This window comes from Gavia stellata, chromosome 4 (assembly GCF_030936135.1).
Source record: "Gavia stellata isolate bGavSte3 chromosome 4, bGavSte3.hap2, whole genome shotgun sequence".
Taxonomy (NCBI): Eukaryota; Metazoa; Chordata; class Aves; order Gaviiformes; family Gaviidae; genus Gavia; species Gavia stellata.
The window spans coordinates 3,680,239-3,702,082 of NC_082597.1; the positions used below are offsets into that span (position 1 = coordinate 3,680,239).

Here is a 21,844-nt window from a genome sequence, read left to right on the forward strand (position 1 = left end):
TCACTGAGTCATTTGCTTCAAAGTGCAATTGTCCACATGGTGAAAGATACACATTGCATATGTCCAGCTTTAGCTTTTAATCTGAGATTACACCCTTTCCCTGCTTGATTAAAGAGCAACAATTAAAAAGCATTAGATATCTCTTCTTAGTGTGTTTGTGGGCCTTCACTTTTTCCTGGATACACTAAATCCACTGAGCTTCTAAGTCTCTGCAGGATGAAGAACACTTTCCAAGTCTTCAATGATCCTTGTAATTTCTTTATTTTCCATGTCTTTGTTCTCAGGAAACCCCAACCCCAAATTTTAAGATGGTCGGAAGATGCTCTGAACTTATCAGATTATTTTATTTGCACCTTCAATTCAGGGACACTCATCTCACTTAACTTTAGCTGGCTTTGAGAGCTGTGTCCAGTCGATGTTAGTTCCTTGACCTGTCTTAGATCTTAGCTCAGGTGGGCTGACGCTGGAAATGCCTGCTTTTCTTCAATAACTACAGACAGTCTAGAGCTGAGCTTTGATTGAATCCAAGTCTGATGAGGGGTTGACTTTATTCTTAAATAAGACCACAATTTTATTTTGCATATTAAAAACGTGACTTTGCTATTGAATCAGGAGCATACTGCTTCTTTTCTATTACGTGTGGTTGTCTAGCAATTTGGAAGCCTGGTCTCGCGTGGAGAGAGTGAGCAAAAGGAAGAAAAATGCAGACACAGAGTGATCGCTTTCACCAAAGGAAATCCCTCCGATCCATTTAGGCTTGATATAAAGCAGCCAGCAAAGGGTAGTAATTATACATCAGCCTGAACAAAGCTCTCCTCCATTCGCTCTGTGTTGTTTGATGTTAATCAGCTCTCCCTCTTACATCTCAAGAGCAGACAAATATATCCTGATAGCAATCTCAACAGATTTACAGAGATCAGCTTCGGTGAAGGAGATTAAGAAGAATCAGAATATGAATAAGATTGTTCTTCCTTTCTGTTTCTCTTTATTTCTGTTTTATTTTGTCCTTCCTCTACCTTCCTTAAGCAGTCTGTCATCTTTTATTAAACATATATAGTAATGAAATAAAGCAAGAGCTGATTCAGTATTTGCTATATAGGTTTCCCTCAATGTCTCCTGCTCTCTACCAAATTCACCTGGTCACCACTGTGAGTTTGCAGTGTGTGTGGCTAAAATTCATTGGGTTGTTCACATTTCATGAGTGATAGATGACTGCTTGACTGAGTTAAATCACAATCCCAGGAGCCTGGCACATTGAAACAGACTGTTTACTGTCATTATTCCAGGAAGACAAGGCCAGGGCTTCTTTTGGAAGGCATTCCTTCTTTAGCCTTCATTAATAATGACCAAATATTTTAAGCCATGGTTTCAAATACGGTTTGAGTGAAAAGCAGAACCAAAGAAATTGACTTACCCAGGGAGAAAAAAGAAGACACAGCACTTTCAGACATCTGGAACTACTGATTTTACAATACACACCTCATTCACTAAATTTAGATTGTTTCAGTCTGATTTCTCTCCAAACCAGATAGCTCCGATTTGCTGTCTGCCAGGTCCTCCAGTCCTCCAAGGAAGCAGCCCTCAGTGGCATGGGGTCTTTGCAGTCTATAACAATTTCTGTGCTAACAAGGGATTTTTCAGTCCAGGAGAAACTAAGCAAGTTACAGATGTGATTTGCTAGAATAAATGTGTTGCAGCTAAACAGTAGGTCTTCTCCCTATTTCTCCTCAGAGAAACACCCTCTTGTGTTTATGTCTTTGCTAGCAGTCAGTGCTCATCATCTCTGGTCTGCAGTGCTGTTAAAAACCCAGTTAGATTATTCCATCTATGAGAGACAGGAAGATCTCATCCCTGCTGACTGCCATCTGCCTTTGCCAGAATCTGTGATTTTTTAACCATTCACCAAACCAGAGTCCAGATGCAAAAACCTCACTCCCTACTGCCACTGCTCCGCTGTCACTGGGAGATGAAAGACCATCCATCTCCTGCATCAGCTTCATTTCTGTTGATACAAATAACACAGGGGAGCAAAGACCTCGATGTGTGTTGGAAGCTGTCAAGAGTATTGGCTAATTAATGAGTGGAGGTGGTAGGAGAGAGCTGCTCAGTACATCTTGAGCGGTGGCATGCTCTGTGTGGTCCCTGCACACCTCAATGGCTCCAGTGCTGACAGCCTAATCAGATTGTCTCTCCTGACAACATATTCCAGATGGATAAAGATGCTTTGAGCTGCCTTTGGTTAATTTTGGTGGCAGGGAGGAAGCCACTACCAAGATATAAGAAGGCTCTCCCATGCTTGGCCTCTTTGGGGGTCATTCTCGTCCTTGTTCACTGCCAAGCCTCACTGTGTACTAGCCCCCTTGGACCTTCCTTAGCCCAATCGAGAAGGGAGAGAAAGATGTCTGTCCCTGGGACAGAAACTGTAATGATGTCCTGGTCTCAGGGCAGACCACTCCAACACTGCAGAGAACTCAGAGCCAGGGTCCCCATATGACTAATCATAAGCTGTACCTTTATTATTTAAATGCCAGTAATCCATAGTGGAGATCAGAGCTTAGCTGTGCTAAGCATTGCATGTATATGTACATTTAGAGACAGCTCATGGCTGGAAGGGCTGGCAGAGAAAAAAAGTCCAAGGATGTAGAAAAAGGTCAATAAACACAAACCCAGTGAGATGACATGCCCCAAAGTCATACGCAGTCAGTGGGAGAGCAGGGGTCAGAGATTACCACTTCACTTGCTCCCAGTCCCATACCTTTCCATGTTGATCCCACAACTGGCACCGTCCTTATGCTATGCTGACACAGACCTCAATGCATGACAGAACAGTGGTGCTGGTGTTCTCTCAGTGGCAAAACATTCAGCATCTCCTTGAGTGACACTGAAGTCTCCTCTCCCCTTCACCCACCCTGCTAGGTCTGCCCCATAGGGCTCAAAGGCAGGTGGTGGGTGATGGAGCAGTAATAGTGAATGCATTCAGGAGATCAGCATCACAAAACTTCCCTCAGAGTGCCTAATCATGTAGGAATACAACACAGGCCATCTCAGGGGTCTTTTCCCCACCAGTTGACATCAAAGATTGTGTTGACATAGTTGAGAAACACTGCAGGAGCAATGGGATTAGTTCTCTGTCTTATGTTGGTTGTTGTGAGGACAGCTCTGGGTGGAAGCACAGGGCAAATCTTACTCTTCCAGTGAGACTGGAGCATCTGAACTCTGCTAAATGGATGAAGCCAATGCTTAGATTTTTTTCTTCTGGTCATCCCCTACCAGGCACAATCTAGAGAAGCCTTGGGGTGACAACAGAGAAAACCCTTGGGAGGATTCCCACAGAAGTGGTAGAATCCCTCTCTTCATTGCAAACACCTCATTACGATTAGGAGCTTCAGTCTGTTGGAAGGAGAGCAGAGATTTTCAATCTGTGGTGTAAAGATGACTTCTGTAGGTCCCATGACAATGTCCAAAGAACATCCATTTAGTGTGTGCAATACAAGAGATGCACCGTGCAAAATTCCTGAAGTCTTTGTACAGAGAAAAGTTTAGTGCTCCACATGAGAACAGTAGGAAAACACCAGCTGAGAGTTGATGTGAAGCTTGGAACACATACATCAAAGCCACTGTGCTCTGGGAAGGGTCTTGGTTTCTATAAACAATGATTGAATTACCTAAAATGTTGGAAGGACCCTCCTGACTGTTGTTGAAATGAACACACTGGTGTCAGAGGTTGGCAGCTACTACCAGCTGCCTCACTCTATGGTTGAGACCACCAAAAGCAAACCTCTCTCTGCACAGCTCTTTGAAGTATTGCCTTCCCCACTCCTTCTTCTTCCAACTGAGCTGGAAAAGAGGAAAGCAAGGACTACTGCAGTCAGGGCATGAATGATCATGGGTGAGCACCCAGGCCTTCCAAAGTTGGCAGCTTGTGAAATTTAAGGACAATCAAGTTATAAGAGCAAATCACCATTGTCAGCTTCCAGACAGATGATGGTCCACATTGCATGGTGGGTACTGGTGTGATGGGCACTGGTCAACATCTGCAGGAGATGTTGGCCCTTCTGGAGTAGGAGCTAGATGCCTGGTAAGGTAGCCCAGATTATTTTAAATAGCACTTAGTGCCTTCATGTGGGGAACTGAACTGAATCCCAGGTATTTGCATCAGAGCTGAATCACACCACAGAGCTTGCCCTGACTGGCATCAGCTCAGTCTGCCTTAGCTGAGCTTGGATCACTGAGAGAGACCTGCAGAGCAACTTGGTCTCCAGAACCACAGCACTCTCAAAAGAGCTGTCCTAGCCTGCCATCACTGCTTCGTTTCCCTGCAGATGTGTAATGGGAGGGGGACAACTAATAACCTCAACACTGGATGCATTTCAACAGTGCTTTTTATGTGTAGTTCTGTGATCCTTTGAGATGAAAGATGCCACAGAACTGTAAATCTCTGCCATTTTTATTATCTGAATTGATGTTTCTTCAATACTCCTGGAAGTGACATATAAATAATAGCATTATGATCTAATCAATATCTCATATTTACATCTCCGCTTTCATCCAGAAAGATCACAGAGCTCTTTGTAAGCAGTATCTTCACAAGTCCCTCTCAGTTGAGCATAACAGCACCAAAAGGAGCCTGGTGAGCCAATATATAATTATACTGATATGATTTCACCCAGCTCCAAGCCACTTTGAGATCCCACTGCATCTTAATAGTTTAAGATGGAAAGTGATGTAGAGTCCACTACCTATTGTATACTAAAGAAGGGAATTTACAGTCAAGGTAGAATTTGTCTAAGGCACCAAAACTAACATGTCTGCACTTGTAAAAGTGACCCAAAAACATTTAATGACAGTATATAGCTAGGAGCATCACTGAACACTCCTCTCAAGTGCAAAGGTGTGCTAAGTTTATAGAAGTTTATAGACTTCACAGTCCTGTAAGCAGAAAAGACCAGAATGCTCGACATAGACATGGCCAAGAGTTAGCAGGCAGGTTGCCGTTAAACACTGTGTGTATGCGTTTAAGGCATCCCTCCCTCCCTCACCACCCCATATGCTTTGCATTTACTCTTGGACAGAGTCTTTGGAGAAAATTATATTCTCCTTCTGAGAAATGAGAGGCCTCTCTAGCTGGGTCGATTTTCTTGTTCTATATGTGAAAGCAGAAGTTGTTGGTTTGTGTTTCTTTTTTAAGAAACCCTGCATTTCAAATCAGTACCATTCTTCCGAGAAGGGTCTTGGTCAGTCCTATGGCTGTGCAAGAAGATGGACAAACTTGAATCTGAGAGACTGAAGAACACTTTCACCTGAATTGTCGGTCAGGTGGCAATGCAAGGAGGCCACTACTGAATTAGGTCACCTTGCCAGCTCTCTAGGGAGCAGGGAATGGCCAAGGAAAGCTCTGCAGAACCCTTTGAATATCAGTTCAGCTCCAAACAGGGTCAGGCCTGATTGCATTTTTAATCATTTGTGTGAAAAGAGTGTCAATGACCACTGTCTGGTACCATTTGGGTGAATGCCATTTTTACTGAAAGCACCAGAACCTGAGCTGGTATTCATAGGCTTTCTGTTATTAAGTATAGTGAAGATGCCGAGGAGATAAGGCCCAAATCTAAGGGGCTGTTCCCACAGGTATAGTAGTTTCACCTCACAGAGACAACTGGCATGAGACACAAGTTCAGAGAAACCTTCACATCAGCCCCAAGTCTCTGGCTGTAACATCTGGGAGCCCACAGCACTTAGCTGAGAGCCAAATCCTGAGTTACCCTTAATTCACTGGGCACAGACAGCAGTAAGGGGTCAATAGCAGCACAGACGTGGATGGGTGCAATCCCCCTGTGCGAAACCAGATCTCTGTGCCTTCTCGAAGGAGGGAATACTCTTGGTACATCTTTTTCCCCTTCTTGCACCCTAGGTCCCTGTGGCTTGTAGGATGCAGGGACCTGCAAGAAGGTGGCTGCAGAAGTGTGGCCACAGAGTACTCGTGCTGCTGTGAAATGTGTGGTGGGTCTCACTGCCTTTCTCTCAGGTCCTGAGCTGCGTGAACCCCGACAACGTGAACAGCCCTGAGATCCCGGTGAAGATCCTGAATTGTGACACCATCACGCAGGTCAAGGAGAAAATCCTCGATGCCATCTTCAAGAACGTGCCCTGCTCCCACCGGCCTAAAGCTGCTGATATGGACTTGGGTATGTGAGTGCGCAATGGGCCCTGATTGCCCCCAGGCACTGGGGAGAGGGGAGATGGGAGACAGCCAAACACAATCTAGACACTCCTGGGGCAAGTGCCTACACATCCAGGCTGGGTGTACCCATGGTGCTTGTGCAAGGCAGAGCAGCAGCAATGGTGAGAGGGCAGAAGAGAGTGATTAAATTGATGCATATGCTCCTGGCTTATGAAATCTTTGGCCTTGAGGACTTAAAAAGGCCAGTAGCCATCCCGCTTTTCTGCCCACAAAATTCAGCTTGGACAAGGGTACGGAAAAGGCATGACTGGGGCTATTCTCTCTGTCCTGCCAAAGACTTCTGGAAAAAGAGCACCAAATGCCCAGGGTGGTGTTGTCAGCAGTGTTCAGGCTGCAGAGATTTATTCCTAACTCTTCTCTGAATAACAAGCATTTGGATTATATATATCTTCTTGCTGAGATAGTCACAGCCCAAGCAGTATTAATTACTCATTGTGCGGGCACAGGAAAGGGGATGAAGCATCCTCCGTTCAGTGGGCTGCATCCGTCTCACCCCTGACTGCTTCCCTCTCCTGCCAGCACCCCACCACCAACAGCAGGGCTGGGACCTGCTGCTCTGAAGTTTTGTTTCTGCTAGGAGGTCTTAAGGAAAAATTAGTCCTTCTCTTTATGAATTCATGCTTTTTTTCTCAGTGGTTTGCTCCTTCGTGTGTTGCTCTGCTTGGAGGGTGGAAAGAGCTGCACCAGCTTCACTTGCATTTCTAGGCAGTTGTGCTGTCAACCTCTGGGGCACACAGGGAGCTGTATAGCCCAGTGCAGGGGTGCCTCTGAGGCCAAAACCTATTTCTGCCCAAAATCTGGAGTAAGACGCTGGGAGGAGTGAGATGTCTGAAGTTGGGGTCCAGAGGCAGATGTGATACTACACCTGGAGGCTACTATGAGAGGATGTAGAAAAATCTGCTCAGGAGCATTGCGGAGGTGTGTGGTAGGGAGCTGGGGACTGTATTGTGGCTGTATCTGCCAGAATCTGCCCTCAGTGACCTTCAGTGAAAGAGACTTGAGTGGAAAATGATGGAGTCTATAAAACCTAGCAAAGTAGAAGAGGAACCAAACGGAGAAGGAATGGACTGATGCCAAGAAACAATTCACAGCAATAACGGAGGCAGGAATGAGAGGTCAGGGATTAAAGTTAAGTGTCTATATGTGTGTGCGTATGTGTAGGGGAGGAGGGGATTCCTGACAGAAATTGCAGCAAGATTCCTGCTCCTGAAAGGCGGTTAGAATAACGAAACAAGCTGCCAAAACCAGCAGCAATAAAGAACAGATCATATGCATCATCAAGAAAGGACCTGAGATGATTTTGAAGCTGCTGTGAGTCAGCAGGGGAATGGTGAGTGCTAGGGTGAGCGTAAGGGCAAGATAGGGCAGGGTGCCAGGGCACAGTAGACTGGAGGAGTGGGGTTTACTGTGAGATCTCTTTACCTAGCTGATGCTGAATGGTGGCCACAGAGCCCATTACGTTTGGATCTCAGACTGGGTGTGAGTGGAAAGTAGTTTGTTCTGCTGTAGAGATGAATGATGTACCCATAATGGGAGGCAGGAATTTTACCTCCATGCTGCAAATACCAGGGATAAATTACAGTCCGCAGATTTTACCGTAGCGCTGACAACTGACAGATACAGAAGTGCGTGTGTGCGGGGTCCCAGCTGGAGCCTGACAATTCTGCATCCAGGACTGTTGCTGTTTTAAGAAATATTGACCTGCTGAGTGGTGCTGAGGACCAACAAGTTCCAGAAAGTATTCATGAGCGTGTGCACCCCTCAGAGGACAGACTTGTCCATACTGACAGGAGACTGCTTAATGAGCAGCTGTTTGGCCAATAGCATTGACAATGCAGTTGGGGAAAAAACACCCAAAACAAAACACAAAAAACCCCTCATCTAGCAGAAGAGTCTTGCCAGCAGCAATATAGTTGCAGGCTCCTTTAGCACAGCATCTAACAAGGTGGGAGGAGCAGGGTTGGCATGGATGAAGCAGGAACAAGAGGATATGCACATCCAGCCACAGCTCCAGCCCAGCCTCTTTGCAGGAAAAGACGTTTGTTGGCACCTGGCATCCTTCTGTGACAGTGAAGGCAGCAAGGGGAGAGCAGAAAGCACTGCTGGCCATTAGAAAGCAGCACGGAGCTCTCAGGATCAGCCCGCCCCAGGCTGAATGCTCACAACAGCAAAGGCAGCTGGGTCAGCCCTACCAGTCCACGCTAAAGAGTAGGTCAGAGCAGATGACTGTAATCTGGCCTTGAAATCAATGGTTTTCTAAACAGCAACACCGTTTTCTATTACCATTACAATTTTCTGGGCTTTCTGTCCATGCTAAGGCCAGATTGCTCACATGGAAGAAAGCAAACAAGCTAATGAGTTATTCTGAGTTGTTAAATGCAGGGTAGCTGCAGGCAGAGTGACTTGTATGTGTCGCAAATGTCATAATGTTTTGCAGTTACCCAGACAACTCATGGAGGGGGTTGTCAGCAGAAAGCACTTATTTTGGACACCCTGAGGTTACATTTTAGTCCAAAACCCAAATTGCAGCCCTCTGAGTAAAGGCTCCTTTCTGCAGTGGGTATTTTTGTTATTATTATTATTTTTTAAAGCCCCTGCCGTAAATAAAATACCCCATCTTTCGGAAAGCATTAGGGTGTGAGGATCACAAAACATGAATTTGGCTCCATGCTGAGGCATTCATTCTCCCCTGCGTTTCAGTTGCTTTTTGAAATGGACTGCTGAGGTGATGGGAGCTGCTAGGTTGACCGTCTTGCACTCAGTGACGCTGTCTCAGGCTCATTGTGGACCATGTCAGGGCAAGCTTTCACTGTCTCATCGATGGTGCAGTACTGAGGTGAGGGGTTCAACCTTATGGAGCGATTTAAACTGGGTCTAACTGTAGTATATTTACAGTAAGGCAGATGACTTGCATACACAGGATGAAATATTTCCCAGGTATCTTCCAGCTATGCGTTCTGATATAAAACTTTTTTTTCCCAACCACAGTGGTGCTTTCTCCACCCCAGAAGCAGAGCTGAGTTTCTCCTCTCTCCCTAAAAGTCATCATATACTGGACATTTACCCTTTTTTGTTTCCTACCCACCTGGTTGTACTGGTGCCTGCAGCATACAGACAAAGGGTTTATTCTCCTATTATTTCCTATGCCAATCTGTCTCTCACGTGAAAAAATACCCATAGGACTAAAAGCAGCCCCCCAGCTCTTCAGATGAATCCTTCATGAGCACAAGTGATGATGAAATAGGCATCGAGCCTGGGTAAAACACATGCTTCTCTTCCACGTGCCATTGCTGTGCATAGTCAACCACAGTCTCACTGCCCTTCATGGGAGACTTAGGGTCTTTAGGAAAAGGGTGGGAAGCACAGTATATGGCATGAACAGTTGACTGAAATGGATTGTGTGCATTGTGACCTAGAAGTGCCTGTAAAGGATGGGGTAACTGATGATGACTAGCTCAGATCAAGGCACCTGGAGTGAGCTGGCAGGTCTTCCATCCACCATCCATGGGTATTTCAGTTGCCCCTGAAAAATGTTCTTACTGCTGTACTTTCTCCCTTGTTCAATAAGCATCTTCATGGTCATCCGAATCAGAGATAAGGCATGAGGGAGGTGTACCATTTTCTGTAGGATTTGAGGTGCAGGAAGACATCTCCCTATCTCCCATCTCCCCATAGAGTCATTCCCCAGCCAGGCATTGCTGCAGCTCAAAGAAACACCTCTTTGTCAAAGGCCCCTGGAATTTCCTTTTTCCCAGTCAAGTTGAACAGAACGGTTGTTTCTTAAAAAAAAAAGAAGAAAAAAGAAAAAAAAGAAAAAAAAATAAGTAATTCCTGCGTGCAATAAAAAGATACACTATCTGCTGAATGAAATATAAAGGCTTCACAGCAGCTGTCTCCTGAGTTTGCATTTACCGCTGCTCCTGATTGGAAGGTTTGATAAAGATAATGGGATTTTTTACCTCCCTCCCCCTCTCCCTCCCTCCCTCCGGAAGGTGGAAGTATAACAAATTGGATTGGAGTATGTCTCTCCTTTGTGCCAGCTCGCAGAGGAATGCGCGGATCTGATGAGAGAGGGGACAGGGTACTGCCAGTGAGGACAAAGCTAACAGTTTTCATTTAGTGCTGTGAATATGGATGTCAGGGTCACCTTTTCCTCCTTCCCATTCCCTTGCTCCCAGCCATTGCATTTCCTTGCAGATCGGTGTGTGACAACCTCAGCTGGCAGTCATGGAGAAGGGGAGCGTGCAGTGCTCACGTGAGACTAGGAAGAGTTGGGGGAACCACAACTGGGGGTCCTTTCCCTGTCAGTGCTCAGATGCGCAATGAAGTGATTTGTATCTGGTCAGGGCAAACGGGCTGCAAAACTGAAGCCAGATGCTGTGAACCTGCCCTGCAGGGTGTTTTCCCCCTTGACTTGCTCAGGAGTGGGTCTTGTGCGGAGTCACACTGTCCCTTCCTCTTCCTCACATGGCCCCTTTCTGCAGGAAGGCCAAGGGGAAGGGCTTGGCAATCCCCTGTGTCTGTGCAGGAGCACAAAGGGCTCGAGGGGACATCCCATGATGTCCCCAGCTCCCCTGGAGCAGAAGGAAAGCTTCTGCTGCTGAGGACCTTGTCCACCCCTTGAATACAAATAAAGCACAGAATGAGGAAAGCTGTGCCTCCCCTCCATGTCAGAGCCAAGGGCAACACTGAGAACCTGTGTATCTCTCCCAAAACACTGTATGAGTGTGTGTGTCTCTCCCCAAAGATGAGTCAGGAGAGAGGAGGACCATACAAACCTGAAGGAGAGAGGTCAAAGAGACACCGTCCCCAAGAGACCATGAAGAAGGCACATAAGAGACACAATCTGTGACACTAGAATTGGCTTTGGCACTCTGTGGGGCACTTTGTAAGAGCACCGTTTCCGAGCCCAGCCCAAACTTCAGCATTTTGTGCTCTTCCAAGCAATGTCTGGGACCAGTTAGCTTCCTGGAATCCAGTCCAAGTGGGAATGAACAGAGAGCATCATCCTCGGACACCACAAGGATAATGTAGGTGAGGATCTAAGGAGCTGGAGTAAATGAAGGGCAGTTCAGGATCGGTGCTTAGCCAACATAACCTTTGCTTACTCTCTGAGTATCTCCAGCCAAAGTAACACCCAGCAATAAACACAGCAGCTGACCTCTTCCTGCTAATTTAAATGAAAAATAAAGGCGAGGGCGGCTTTCCCAATACATTTTAATTATGTGATAAGAAAACTGCTGAAACCAAAAGAAATTTGCAAAGGTCCTTGCATTTTTATATTAGGAGAAATGAGCAGGGGTGGCAGGTGATGTCTCCATATCCAAGAGTTCATTTTAATTAACTCCCGCAAAAGAATAGACTTTCTGCTTTGGCTCTGGCTAAGCTGTATGTGGCTGGGTCACTGTGACTGAGGCATAACAACCTAGAAGGGAGCTTTGGATGGTCCAGGTTGTCTGTGGTTAAGCCACAGCTTTCCCTGGTGTCACCAGGTGATAGTACATTTCTCTCCTTTTGGCCATGTTTATGTGTTCCTTGCTTATAGGCAAGTCTGTGAGTCCTCTGTGGGGAAAGTTGGGACAATCCTCCACATGGAGCATTCTTCAAGATTTGAGAAAAAGGTGGTACCCTGAGAAGTGATGGGTGCTCCAGTCCTGCAGAAGGAGAGAAGCATTGAGCATTTTGCGGTGGACACTGGAGAACTGGATGTGGTCAGAAACTGGAGCCCTTCTGCCCACAAGCATGCCGCTGAAGGCTGGTAGAGATTACGTGCTCCACGGAGCAGGGTGATGGTTCTGTCTCTGGCTCTTCTCCCCATTGTGCCTCTACTGTGCTCAGAGCTAAGGGCTTCCTGCTCTCCATCACTTCTGGATTTGAGTAGCAAGAAGTATTGCACAAGCACTGATGGAGATGAACTGAGCCCACTACAGGGTCTGGTGCTGTGCTGAACAAGACACTGTTCTGCCCAGGGGACCCCTCTCTGTGGCTAGGTCTTGGCAGTTAGACGTAACTCAGGTATCAATAAAGACTCTATGCTGCTAAAGAAAAGAGGGCCAGGGATGAAGTTCTATCCCTGACACGTTCATTTGCTCCTGCCCATGGTGATGGCTAACATATGCAAGGACAGGTTGGTCTTGGGAAAAGCCATGTTGGAGCAAGAACAGAGCCAGGGAGTCAGCCAAGAATTAAGTACTGTGAATAACCAGGGTGCTAAAACACCAGACCTTGCTCTGTTCAGCTCCACCAATGGATCAACAGCTCTCTGGTCATTGCTTTATTTATCTGTATAGATCTCACCACTATGTGCTGCTGTGTCTTAGCCTTTGACTTCTCATCTTTGTAGGCAACTGCTCTATGTTCTCATCTCTGTATAGTGTCACTCTTTAAAGGGGTGGGTGTTTCCTGTGCAAAATAGTTTTGTGATAGCAATATCATTTTATCAAGGGTAAATAAACCAGCATAACCTAGGACTTGACTCTAAACTTTGCCACATGGCTACAATAGCAACAGGACAAGAAGAAATGGCCTCAAGTTGCGCCATGGGAGGTTCAGGCTGGATATTAGGAAAATTTTCTTTACTGAGAGAGTGGTGAAACACTGGAACAGGCTGCCCAGGGAGGTGGTGGAGTCACCGTCACTGGAGGTGTTCAAGGAACATGTGGACAAGGCATTGTGGGACATGGTTTAATGGGCATGGTGATGTTTGTTGATGGTTGGACTTGATGATCTTACAGGTCTCTTCCAGCCTTAATGATTCTGTGATTCTGTGATTTTTGCACACTTTCCTGAACCATCTCCCTGAACCTTTCATGGTTCATCTGTCTTCTCCTTCCCTCTAGAAAGAGGACTCTGGACATTTGTGCATTTGTATGTTGTACAGGGTTGGAGGCATCTGACAGAGTGTAATGGCAATGACTGACATGCTGCTACACAGATGCAGCCTGCACATGTGTGACCACATGAGTTACGGACAGGGGGATTGCCAGGGCTCTGCTCCTTATCTCAGAGGCTCTGCACAGCAGATTTCAATGTCCGTTTTCCTTACAGAGTGGCGGCAAGCAAGCGGGGCAAGGATGATCCTTCAGGATGAAGACATCACAACCAAGATAGAGAATGACTGGAAGAGACTCAACACGCTGGCACATTATCAGGTAACAGTGTGAGAGTATGGGTGAAAGGTAGATCAGCTAAGAAAGTAAAAAGGAGAAGGGCAAAGCGTTACTCTCTAAGATGCAGAGATAAGCAACAGTTGAGTGGGCAATAACTGGACAGAGCCTCTGTGTTGAGCACATCCTTCCTGTTGATATAGTTCTCTGCGTGACCTTGAGATCCATAACAAAGGGCCAAAGATGTCCAAAAATATCTTACACAAGTGACAGATTTCATGAAAAACAGAGTTTTGGACAAAAGCTCCCCCTACTCGTTTCCCTCCTTGCCAAAAAAAACCCCAAACCCACCTCATTAAGTTTAATCCGATGCTGACAATTTTGTCATTTCCTCAATCACACCTTAGCAATCTGTGTTTCATAACAAGATTTTTTTTCTCATTTAAGAGCTGACCTGAGGAGGCAGCAAGCAATAATTTGAAAAGGAAACAAAACTTTTCACTTCAGATTGACTGAAGCATTGCTGGCTGACTCCAGAACAATTTTTTCAGGGGGAGGGGGATGTCTTCTATTTTATTTCACCAACAAATCAGGCATAATTTTCTTCCCCTCTGTGCTTTTTCCAATTGTTTGCTTCAGGCAATGAGCTCACAGCTATAGGGATGAGCTGGGGCAGAACAGCTCTCAGCTGCCAGAGTGTTGAGCTCTACATCATTTACTCTGGCTATCCCGAGGGCAGACACGGAGCATGGTGGGACAGACACTGATATTCCTGTTGCCTCAGTTTCCCCATCTGTCATGTGGGGCTAAAACTACAAAGAGCCAATAATTGGCTTCCATGGTTGCTGAGAGGCTATTTAATTAGCCTCTGCAGTGCTTTGAAGATGAAAAACTCAGTGCAAGTGCTAATTATTATTATTACACAGACAAGAGTTAGACATTAGCAGGTTTTTTTTCACCCATCTCGTTTTTATGATGTCTTATTTATCACAGATATTCCTGATATGGCTCCTTTGAGCCACTGGCTTCTTAACATTTCTGATAGGGGACCCACATGGATCGCCTAGCTGTAGAAATGGAAAGTCTGGCTGGTTTCAGAAAGCTCTGTTGTCTCTTGAAACACTATCCCACGACATCCTGGAGCACAGCCACTCCAAGCATTCTGCTTTCCCCTGTCTGAGACCCTCTGACACAGCAAAGAGAAGGAAGTTGTGGTAGTCACTTCAGTCCAGCAGTGCATTTGTCACATGGAAGGAAGAGACTGTGCATGGAGAGGTTGACAGGATCAGTCACAGTGGAAAATGTAGATGTCCATTTCTGAGCTAGGTACCTAGATATCACCTGCAGTCGAGGTTGAAGGAATAGAAAATTTCACATCAGTTTTATCATCCTTATGGGACATACCACCCTTGATGTTTGAAATAGCTCGGATGATTTTATTCTTCTCATGCTCCTGTTCTGCATAAGAGCTTCCTCATGAAGAACCTACTCTCAGCTTTACTGAGGTTAATGCAAAGACTCACATTGTCATCACTGGGCTTTGAATCAGGACCTGAATGGAGCAGAGTCTGCTTTGTCATCAGTTGTCCTATTGCCCAAGCACAGGCTTCTAGTGGTGTAACAGGCGATTTTGTCCCTTTTTTGTTAACAGACCCACTGAAGAAAGCATTTGAAGCTTTGGGCCAAAACTACTGTCCTGCCTACGGTGACACTGGTTTATGGCTCAGTTTCTGCTGCTTGAATTTCTGCTGTCCTTGGCATGCTCCTCAGCCAGTTTTCAGAAGCTTATTGACAAAGTCCCTTTTCCTCTACAGGTGCCAGATGGATCTGTGGTAGCTTTAGTCTCCAAGCAAGTCACTGCCTACAATGCAGTCAACAACTCCACGGTCTCCCGGACCTCAGCCAGCAAGTACGGTAAGGGCTTGTGTGCTGATATGGATTGAGAGAGCACTGGAGGAGAGATCCCAAGCATCACGGTGGTTACAAGACACTGAGCACCAGCAGAGACAATGATAGGCAGTTGACTAGTTGATATGATTGCTTGAGGAATGGCAGGAGGAGAGGATTTAGCCATCTGAAACTTAGGCATCTGGTCCAAGCTGTTGATCCAAGTGATTAGATTGCTCTTAGGAAGTACTTCTCCTCCCTCATTAAGAAAAGGAGGAGCCTATATTAGCTGCCTACATTTTAGATCACTGAATCTCACTCTTTGAGTTTGCACAGGGAGAGGCAAGGGAGAAGCACAGCACACTGTATGGGCTCGGTCGTTCAGGTGGGCAAAGTCCTTGGAGCATGGCCTGTTGTGAAGACGAATCTGTGGCACAGATGAGAGGTCTCTGGGACTACAAGCAACCACAATCTACGTAGGGCATAGCCTGTCTACAGTTATATCTCAGTGTGGGTGTTGTGTGTCCCACCCAGCTATCTTATTATCCCAAGGGAATTTGCACCTGGAATAATAATAAAAATGGCTTACTGAGGTCTTGTATCAGTATATCTCAAGTATATATATATATATCAGTATATCAAGCGGATTGTAGTTCCCACTTTACCCATGAGACAACTGAGAATGAGACAGCTGTGAAATAGAGACCAGGTGGAAATTCTTCTGTAGAGCCAAAGAGATACCACCTGAGTCTCACTCACACTATCACACACCTTTCTCCCCTGCACTAGAATTGCAACTCAGGACGTGTCTCACTATGGTGATGCCGGAGGGCAAAGCAAAACATCTCTAACGTGCAACCAGAGTGCTGCAAAACCACCCTCCAACCTGGATGCAGCTGTCGTATCAGTTTATTATTATTTTTCAATTTATGAAAGCATCTCTGATCCTTCTTACTCCCTTTATCTTGAGGGAAAGTACAGTTACTCAATGTCCAGAGGACCCCCCTTCCTCTTTCTCCAAGGACATAAGAAATCCACCAGACCTTATTAATATTCATCCCCTTTGCCATGTTGTTGCAATTACTGAAAGACACAGTGACCTTTGAAAAGGAAGACTTGAGGGGGGTTAATGTCTGTTGGATTTCTTTAATTCTTTTGCCATTTGATTTTTCAGGAGGAGGGGGTGGGGAAGAATGCAGGAGGAGGAGAATATGTGGTGGGTCAGAAGTGATTGTTAATTGCAATTAAGAAAACAGCATCCAGACAGAAAAAGGATATTCCATCTGATAATTAATATGTAGCAATTGGTAATGCATTAATGAGGCTGATTCAGATCTTGCTACAGAAAGGTGCAACACTGCTGTTAATTATGGTTGGAAAGGACTATCTGCATCATTGCTGGAAGGTCAGGGAGAGGGGAATGCCTCATGCCATCACTCAGAGGCAAAGAGAGGTAAAATTTGGAGGTGAAAGTTATCCTTGCAGAGGAAGTTTGTGCAGGCCCACTTGGGGTTCTGGTTTACTTTCTGTCAAAACAAGATTTTGGAGCAGGTAGTGGAGAGGATGGCTGGGCAGGAGTTATTGGATTGCTTTGATGCCAAAGGAAGGAGGGGAGGCAGCTCCTCCTAAGTCTGGGGATGAGGAGCTAAGCAAGAGGTTACGTTAGATACATCAATAGTACTATGCAAAAAGGCCATGGCCTGCTCTCCGGCCATAATGCCAAGCAGCATGGCTAACATCCATACAGGTAAAACAAGTTGTACTTGTCTATACTGGTTACGATGAGTAGCTGGTACTATCCCCTGAACCAGTGCAGGGCAGTGTCTGACACTGACAGTGCTAGTTGTTCCAGGCCAAAGCTTTGCCAAGGAACATGATAGCAGGTAAAGAACATGGGCAACTGAAAGTTAGTGTTTGAGCCTTGTTTAATTTAATAGTGTAGACATTGACATCGTGTCTGGCTTGGCATCATCCCTTGTCTTTGCTGAGCAAATCACTCAGTCGTAAGATAATGTTTTGATAATCAGGCCTGATCCATACAGCTGCTTTGGGGGCTTCTCTGTCTCATGCTGTAATTTCACCAGGAGATATGCCCTTGCTGTCTATTGTTACAAATTGATTGATGGAAATGTGTTTAATAGTAATATGGAAATGCAGAGCTTGTGAGAGCAGGGACATCACAGTATTGCTACAGCCTTCCCGCTTCCCACTTCCCAAGCTAACGTCACCCCAGGGTGGAGTCACCAGCTGTGATTGTCTCAGCCCCACACCAGAATCTGTATGAGCATCCACTCCATGTACTGAATGGGAGAGGTACCTGCTACCGAACCCAGACAGAAGAGGTCTTCTTGCTTGTCTGATTAAAAACTTCTATTAGGTGGCATGTCGTTAGCATATTTCCTTGGTGAAACCCATTAATCCCAATACGAGTGCTACTAGGGCTGAGACACATGCATCTCTCTTTGCAGAAAACATGATCCGTTACACAGGCAGCCCGGATAGCCTCCGTTCCCGCACCCCCATGATCACCCCTGACCTTGAGAGTGGAGTCAAGATGTGGCACTTGGTGAAGAACCATGAGCATGGTGACCAAAAAGAGGGTGACCGGGGCAGCAAGATGGTTTCTGAGATCTACCTGACGAGGCTACTTGCCACCAAGGTACATGGTGGGGGTGGGGAAGAGGGTGAGAAATGGGTTTTTAAAGGCTGAAGTGGAACTTCTTTCCTGCAAGAAATGAGAGACTGCTCAAAGGATGCCAAAGGGGGATAAAGAGAGAGAGAAAATAGAGCAAGAGGAGTGCTGCAAGCATGGAGAGAAGGAGCTTGAATTTAGAAAGCAGTCAGAAAAGGGACATTGGCGAGCAATACGGAGTAAAGAACCCAGGGCCATGAAACAGGTGGAGAAAGTCAACACAGGGGTAGGTGTGTGTTGGGGTTGTCTATTACACTGGCGTGTAGCTTGTACCAAAACTGAGGAAATGAAGAGCAAGGGAGTAAATGTATCCAGATCAGGTTCCAAGGATGTGTCACACCTCGCAGTCTGAAATGGGCTCCTCTGCCGCAAAACCCTGAGTTTTGTGGTACAAGTTCCTCTTCTCCGCCTTTCCCCTGGGCCCATAAAGACTCTCATTCTGATGACTTGGCAGGGGGTTAAGTCGACCGTGATGTGGCTAATAGGTGGCCAGCTCCAAGGAGAGCAAGCATAGTTAGATGCCCATCCCCACTGAGACATGGAAAGCTCAGGGTCTCTGAAGAGAAAATACAGATTAAGTCAGGTGGGGGCAGAGCAGGGACATCCTGAACTGAATCTCCGTACACATCTCACACATCATCGCTAGCTCATGGCAGGTCTCTGCAGAGAGGGCAAGGACTGCCCACACTGTGAAGACTTGCTCCCATGGGTGATGCAGACCCAAGTCCTCCTCTATGTTGTGATCTGGCTGGTTGTGCTTTCCCAAAACAACATTTCTTGGGTGTTGGCAAGTTGGTAAGATCCCACCTGCTCAATCCATATTCCCCAAAATGCTGGAAACCAACCTCCTACGTGGGTGTCTGCCAGAGCCTGCAAAACTTCTTTAGTGGGGCAGTATGTGAATGTTTAGTGTAACTGGGGATGCAGCACCATGGGGAGGACACTTGCACAAGTGGAGATAACTCAAGCTGACAGATCTAAAACTTCCTGCAGTGGACTTTGGTTCCATGACCGCAACAGAAAGTGGCTTAATTGCCACTGCCTGCACAGAAAGAACTCACTGTCACTCACCACCATGCTGTTCCTTCCCTGCAAAGGGCACAGCTGGTTCTTGCTGCATCTGGGTCGCTCTGGGGTTGACAAAAGCTCTCAGACATTTCACCTTCTTTCATCTCTAACCGAGACTTCCACCTAAGTCACTTGTAAAGGCTCCACAAGAACGTGGGCAAAAGCATTTGTCTGAGTTTACATTTATTTGCTCTTCCACTCTGTGGATGGTGGTCTCCTTGGAGAAGCCTGCATTAATGAAGATGCTGCAACAATCTTCTTTTGCACCCCAGCAGGGACTAGGGCAGGTGGGGAAGAAGGCAGTATAATCAGAGAGGCTCCCTTTGCATTTCTGCCACCCTCTTGCAGCACAGAGCATCTTTGTGCCCGAATCTCTCTAATATGAGAGTTACCTCAATGCACCCCAGAAGTGGAAACTGTAGAGTAGCTGTGGTTCAGGTGTGGCCGATCACAGTGTTGTCTCACCTTGTTCTGAGTGATCAAACAGCCCAATAGTCTTCCCTTCTCTGAAATTTTGACTATTAGCATTTCTTGTCAGGGTGTTAATAGGTACAAACAAAATTTCATGTGTTCATGCAAATGCCATCTGAGTTTGCCCCATCAGACAGGTCTCCATCACATGCTTAAGTCCTACCATACAGTTTTACCCGCACATTCGTTCCTCAACTCATTTTGCCTCTTGTGTCTGACTCTCCCTGTGTCCTCACTCAGGCTGTCTATGTTGCAGTGGGATTTGGAGATAAAGTGGCTTTATCTTTAGCCCTTGGTACATGCCCAGATCCCTGGCATCAAGAGGCTTTTACGGATCACACAACATAAAAAGAAAATGATGCTCCCCAGGGCCCAGGCCCCAGCTGGTGTAAACCATCAAGCATTGGACCAGTGCTGATTTACGCTGTCTGTGGATACGTCCCCTGTCCCATCACCAAATCGCTTTTGCTTTCTGTTCCGGATAATAAACTCAACACTTTTTTTTTTTTTTTCTTTTTTTTTTTGTGGAGACGGCAGGAAAGCAGCTGCGAAACTTGCACAGCAACAGAGAGAGTAGAAAAACTGGGGGTTTATTGTTTCCCCTCTTGGGCTGAGCAATTTTCTTTCCTCATCATGACCATTTGAGAGAGGGAAAGAGGAGAGAGAGCAATTGCTGGTAATACAATCCCAGGGAATACTCAGTTAAATTGTCAATGATTTTTATTCTGGTAAATCCCTGACCTCTGAGACCTAGAGTCTCTTGCCTAAAAGCCTTGGAGGTTTTCTTTGTGTTTGTGTGGGTGAGCATGTAGAGAACTAATTCCCTCCAGAAACTGAACCTGAGGGCAGCTCTTCCATGTCAGACCAACAAGATTTCCCCTCGGGGGCTGTTTCTGAGTCAGACATGTGCTGCAGGGCTTTATTCACCCTGTAGGAGTTCACACAAGCAAAAGGTACCTCTGTTTGTTTCCCGAAGAATAAATCAAGTGGTGAATCAGCAAGAGACACCAGCTTTCTAATTAAGTATTTGTTAGCGCTATGTAAAGTTGAGCCATTCTGGTGGAACCTGATGCTTCATTTCTAGTAAGGAGAATTTCTTTTCTGGGTCTGCAGGCAAAGGGAAGGGTTTTATTTTACAGAAGAGGAAGTCTTGCATATAGGAAGTTCCATCTAAACATGAGGAGGACCTTCTTTCCTTTGAGGGTGGCAGAGCACTGGAACAAGCTGCCCAGAGAGGTTATGGAGTCTCCTTCTCTGGAGATACTCAAAACTCACCTGGATGCATTCCTGTGCAAGCTGCTCTAGGTGACCCTGCTCTGGCGGGGGGGTTGGACTAGATGATCTCCAGAGGTCCCTTCCAACCCCTGTCATTCTGTGATTCTGTGATTCATATCAGGAAACGTTTGTTGGTGATTTAATTGCTTTTTGGTTATTTTAGCAGCTGTATGGCTTGGTCACATATAAATGCCTGTGCAGCTGTAGTAGCAGAGCAGAGGTTCAAACATGGGCTGGAGCTCCCCATTCAGCAGGGAAAGCATGCCTTGCCTGGTTCCCCCCAAATCCAGCCTGCCGCTCCTCTGGTTATCCTCTGGTCACCCTCTGATATTCCAGCTCTTCACCTTCCTGCTAAAGATCAACTGTCCTCACCGGCTTGTCCAGGGTGGCTCTCCAAGCAGAGGATCTGGAATTCTCTTCCCACAGGAGCATGAGGAGGTCTCCACAGTCTCTGCAGCAGATATTACAGAATCACAGAATCACTAAGGTTGGAAGAGACCTGTAAGATCATCAAGTCCAACCATCAACCCAACACCACCATGCCCACTAAACCATGTCCTGCACTGCCACATCCACACGTTCCTTGAACACCTCCAGTGAGGGTGACTCCACCACCTCCCTGGGCAGCCTGTTCCAATGCTTGACCACTCTCTCAGTAAAGAAATTTTTCCTAATATCCAGCCTGAACCTCCCCTGGTGCAGCTTGAGGCCATTTCCTCTTGTCCTGTCGCTAGTCACTTGGGAGAAGAGACCAAGACCCACCTCTCTGCAACCCCCTTTCAGGTAGTTGTAGAGAGTGATAAGGTCTCTCCTCAGCCTCCTCTTCTCCAGACTGATGTCTGAGGTCTGCAGAGCAGTACCTGACACATCTGTGCATTGCTTTTAGGGTTTGCCTCAGTCCCACGCCAATGGGTAGTAAAAAATGAGGAGGCTTCTTGGGGATTAAGATGAAGTTTTTGTTATTTATTATACTACTCACACATATCGAACAGCCATCTCTCTGCAGGCACTCTTGCCCTATTTGTCTTAATGACACCTTCTGCTGTGCTCTACAGCCATCTGACTTATATTCACAGCTTAAGAATTGGCCCTGGATGAAAGCCAGCA

The 21,844-nt window shown here is 46.2% G+C and overlaps 1 protein-coding gene across 1 annotated transcript in view; it reads left to right on the forward strand.

The window, feature by feature from the left end:
* PLXNA4 (plexin A4) overlaps nt 1–21,844 on the forward strand; it is a 425,661-nt gene that overhangs the window by 388,555 nt on the left and 15,262 nt on the right. The window contains exons 24-27 of the mRNA XM_059815912.1: nt 6,023–6,182; nt 13,286–13,389; nt 15,159–15,258; nt 17,700–17,890. Coding sequence (XP_059671895.1) covers nt 6,023–6,182; nt 13,286–13,389; nt 15,159–15,258; nt 17,700–17,890 — 555 coding nt within the window. The remainder of the gene's footprint in view (nt 1–6,022; nt 6,183–13,285; nt 13,390–15,158; nt 15,259–17,699; nt 17,891–21,844) is intronic.